Source organism: Vitis riparia, chromosome 4, assembly GCF_004353265.1.
Source record: "Vitis riparia cultivar Riparia Gloire de Montpellier isolate 1030 chromosome 4, EGFV_Vit.rip_1.0, whole genome shotgun sequence".
Lineage (NCBI taxonomy): Eukaryota > Viridiplantae > Streptophyta > Magnoliopsida > Vitales > Vitaceae > Vitis > Vitis riparia.
In genome coordinates, this window is record NC_048434.1 from 17,858,969 (window position 1) to 17,863,817 (window position 4,849).

Consider the following 4,849-nt stretch of genomic DNA (forward strand, 5'->3'; position numbering starts at 1 on the left):
TGGCCAAATGAGGCCCTCACCTATTTATAGGCACCAATGGAACTCTCTGGAACCTTGGAAGGTTCCTTACAAATCAAGAAGATTCTAGAACACCCTACACAATTCTATATACAAGAATACACAAAAGATTTCTAGATTTCTCTATAAAGCCTTGGACTCCTCTCATGTCTTCCACCATAGTGTAGAGATGTGTGGACTTCTCTAGGCATCTCTAAAACCTTCCACACCCTTCCCACTAATGACTAAGTGCAGATGGCTCCAGGAGTGTCCAGAAGCTTCCTAGGCTTTATATAAGGCCATGGAGAGTGTCATTTGAAGCATCCTATGACATTATGCTCTAAAAAGAAATGAAATAAATTTGAAAAAAAATTATGTGAAAGAAAATATTGAATTTAGAAATATATATATGAGAATTTATAATCACGAGGGTTTTGATTTCAACAAGGTATATTTTATTAAGTAAAGAAAGAAGGGCAGCTTCCTTGAGCTTTCAATCCCAATTTGCAGATTTTACACCAATTCAACGCACCAAATTTAGAGTCAGACTTGACAGCCTTTCAAAGGCGCGGAGGCATAGAATATTCCTGACCTAAAACATGTGAGAGCCTTTTGACTGACAACACAACCCTAGTAGCTTTCTTTGAAACTTTCCACAACACCGTGTGTCTTCGGTAAAAGACTCAACCATACTAAGACCTTCACCTACCAAACCAGGGTTTACGTGGAAAACTGGGGCCATTCTCATCAGAAACAAACTATAAATTGCCTTTCATGAAATCATGCCATGGCATAAATGGGCCGGTTTTGTAATATCCTCTTCTTCCTTTGTGCCATCACCATTCACCTTTCACTCGGTACTGCTCAAGTGCTATTCACTTTCAAAAAACATGCGTGTGTAGATTCAGGTAAGTACAGCGCCAACAGCACATACTCCACTAGCCTTAACATCGTCCTCTCTTCTCTGTCTGCTAATGCTAGCCGCCCCGACAGGTTTTACAACACCACTGCCGGCCTGAGCCCTGATGACAGGGTTTATGGCATCTTCCTATGCAGAGGGGACACCAAACCCCAGCTATGCCAAGATTGTGTCAAGGCTGCCAGTGAGGACCTAGTAAATCGGTGCCCAAACCAGAAAGAGGCAATCATATGGTTTGATGTGTGCATGGTGCGGTACGCCAACCGTGCCATATTCTCCTACATGGAACAAAGGCCTAGAGCGTCTGCACAGAGTCCAACTGCTATCCGCTCAGACTCGGATGAGTTTATTAGGATTTTGGGAGATTTGATGGACAGGCTGGTGACAAGAGCCGTCTCAGGATCTCCTCAGGACATGTTTGCTATTGAAGAAGTGAAAGTAACAGATTTCAGGAACTTGTATGGATTGGTGCAGTGCACTCCAGATATATCTCAACATTTCTGTAATGTTTGCTTGAGAAATGCATTAGGTGATATTCCAACGTGCTGTGGCGGGAGGGAGGGTGGAAGAGTTCTTGCACCGAGTTGCACTATAAGATATGAATCAGGCCCCTTTTTCGAAACCAATGGAACGACAGTGCCATCGTCTCCTCCTGCGACTTCATCTTCGCAGCCACCAACCATCCCTCCTGGTAATTAATTTTTCTTCTCTCTTATTATCTTTTTTTATCATTATATAGAAATGTAGAAGAAAAAAAATACATTATTAAATTAAAAATGTATTTTTTAAAAAAAAAAATCTTAGAAAATCTTTTAATATTTTAATATTTTCCCCATTTTTTAATATATTGATATAATTTAATAAAGTATGAGATATATTTTTTTATTTGAAATCTAAATAATTAATTATTTAATGCAATATAATCAATGTTCTTTAAAGTTGTTGCAATAAATAATTAATAGAAAAACAAACGTAAAAGAAAAGTTTAGTATGCCAGATTTGAGTCCTTGTGAGTGACTATGGTAAAGAAAGGTTTCTATCAAGGATGAGGTGGAATAAGCTTTAAAAAAACCTCAGTCCATTGTCATTTTCTGGAATAGTCTTTCCTCTCTACATTTCATTCTCAAAGCCAATGCTATATATTAACAAACTTAATGTTGTATATTCTTTTAAAATTCAAAAATTAATAAAAATTCTTTTAAAAACTTAAAGTTGGTTGATGACTTTACTTGCTTACAATAGTTATAGATTGACCCTCATATGGCATAAACAAGACATGAATTTTATGATATCAACACTCTTGTTCTAAATTTATCAAGGCAATGAATACATATGTGCCCAAGTTTTTGCTGCCTGCACTGTACAATATCTTAAACTCCATCCACTATTTGATCAGGAATTTAGAATAAAAGCAGCAAGGAGGGACTGCTATTCATGCATCGTAGTAATTAAATTTTAATCAACAAAACAATTGTGAAATTCGTGCAGGAAAGAGGAGTAAGATATCCAGAATTGTCCTGACTACGGCGGTTCCTACAGTAATAGTTGTGCTTATCATTCTCATATGGTTCCTTGTGAGGTGGAATCGCAAAGAGAAAGTTGAAAGTAAGTTCATAAAGCTTCTCATTTCTCTAGTTAATGTTCTAAATGTTACTAAGCTTACATAATGTACAACCAAAACTCTCATTGATATAGTTCCTTTTTGTGAAGATGATGAAATTATAAGTGTGGAATCCTTACAATTCAACTTAAGTACTATTAAAGTTGCAACAAACAATTTTTCAAATATGCTTGGAAGGGGTGGATTCGGTGATGTTTACAAGGTAAAATATATTTGCAAACTCATAGATTAGCTTATCACTTTCAATCTTGACTTAATCTTATGTATATTTAGGGAGTACTTTCAAATGGACAAGAAATAGCGGTGAAGAGGCTATCAAAGAAAACAGATCAAGGTGAACCAGAGTTTAAAAATGAAGTTCTACTATTGGCCAAACTTCAACATAGGAATTTGATTAGACTCCTAGGTTTTTGCCTAGAAGGAGAGGAGAGACTTCTCATTTATGAGTTCCTGCTCAATTCAAGCCTTGATCACTTCATCTTTGGTAAGAATCCTTTTTTTTTTTTTTTTTCTTTTATTGAAACTATTTCTAATTCGAAGCTTCTATTGACTTGTAAATAGTAAACACTACTCATTTGAGCTCTACGTTATTGTATGTACATATGGACATCAAGATCCTGCTAAAAGGGTATGTTTGGACTGGGAGAGGCGTCATAGAATCATAAAAGGCATTGCACGTGGACTTCTATACTTACATGAAGATTCTCGTCTTCGAATAGTCCATTGTGATCTCAAAGCTAGCAACATCCTTCTAGATGAAGATATGAATCCTAAAATTTCAGATTTTGGTATGGCAAGGTTGTTTTCAATGGATCAAACTCATGCTAATGCGAGTCGAATTGCAGGAACCTAGTAAGTAAATCATTCCAAAGCTATTGAATATTAAATATTATGATGTTAAAGAAAATGATTTGTCTTAAGAAATAGGACAGTTCTTGCATGCATAATAGAGAGACATCTTTTCTATGTAAAAGAACATATATTGAGTACTTTGAAAATAACTTTACCTTCAAGAGCTCTTTTGGCAATGGATTTGAATTAAGGTCTAATTCATCATGTTATGCAGTGGATATATGGCTCCAGAATATGCACATCAAGGCCACTTCTCTACTAAGTCGGATGTATATAGTTTTGGCGTATTAATTCTAGAAATTGTAAGTGGCCAAAAGATTTGTTTTGATAATGGAGAGGAGTTAGAGCACCTTGTGACCTATGTAAGTATGCACATGGACAGAATACATTTCTTCATTGCCTGAAAAAGGAAATTACAATCCAGAGTACTAACCAATATTCTAATATATAAATTCTTGCAGGCTTGGAGACATTGGAATGAAGGGAGGGTTGTAGATATTGTCGATCCAATTTTGGGGACTAATTTAAGAAATGAAATAATAAGATGCCTTCACATTGGGTTACTATGTGTACAAGAAAGTGTAGCTAATAGGCCAACAATGGCATTGATTGTTTCCATGCTCAACAGCTATTATCTCCCTCTTCCCAATCCCTCACGACCTGGATTTTTAATGCAAAGTAGCACACAGATAGCGGGGCATAGTTCTCAAATGAGAATCTCAACCCACTTTACGGTGAATGAAGTTTCAATTACTGATTTATATCCTCGATAAATTCCAATTTGTGTAAGATCGTTAGATATATTGTAACTAGTCATCATATATATTGCAATTAATTGTAGATATGTCCTTTTGTATTATTTATTTGATATTGATCTTTTACAAACATCTTAGCATGGAAAGGTCAATACAATTCAAAGTTCTCTTCATAAAGGTACTGTCACGCCCCAAGACCCACTCCAAGGGCGTGACGGTCATTTCACACCTCAAACCCGAAGGCTTAAAGTGTAACCTGACCTAAACAATTATCTTGTAACTATAAGTTACCAACTAAAAAATTTTAAAGTTCAATATCTAAATAGCTTCCAAAAATCAAATAATCCAAATGAACATAAACTTATAAGTTAACAATGTCCAAAAATAACATCCTAAGCAAAATCCTAATGATGACCATTCCCCGACCTAGCCATCACTCCTCACCCGAACTAAGGGTACCTGAAAAGTAATCAACAAATAGGAATGAGCTCAAAGCCCAATAAGGAACATTAATACAATTTCATGGATCAAATATTTCATGTTCACTTGCAAAATAGGAGATATTATAACTAATTATTTTCATAAACCTTTGAGTCAGTTTTGCCAATACATTCAAAACTTTTAACTGTACAATTTCATTTCTAATTCAAATAATTTCATATCAAATTTAGTCAAAACATTCAAATCTTTATATCCCGTTAACAA

General features: G+C 35.5%; 1 protein-coding gene across 1 annotated transcript; it reads left to right on the forward strand.

The window, feature by feature from the left end:
- Positions 1 to 820: 820 nt before the first annotated feature.
- LOC117912184 (putative receptor-like protein kinase At4g00960) lies at positions 821 to 4,237 on the forward strand. The gene is made up of 8 exons (XM_034826684.1): positions 821 to 905; positions 991 to 1,607; positions 2,405 to 2,521; positions 2,627 to 2,739; positions 2,811 to 3,021; positions 3,152 to 3,389; positions 3,604 to 3,751; positions 3,851 to 4,237. Exons 2-8 carry the CDS (start codon positions 1,163 to 1,165, stop codon positions 4,160 to 4,162), a joined length of 1,584 nt encoding a protein of 527 aa, XP_034682575.1. The 5' UTR covers positions 821 to 905; positions 991 to 1,162; the 3' UTR covers positions 4,163 to 4,237.
- Positions 4,238 to 4,849: the final 612 nt, after the last annotated feature.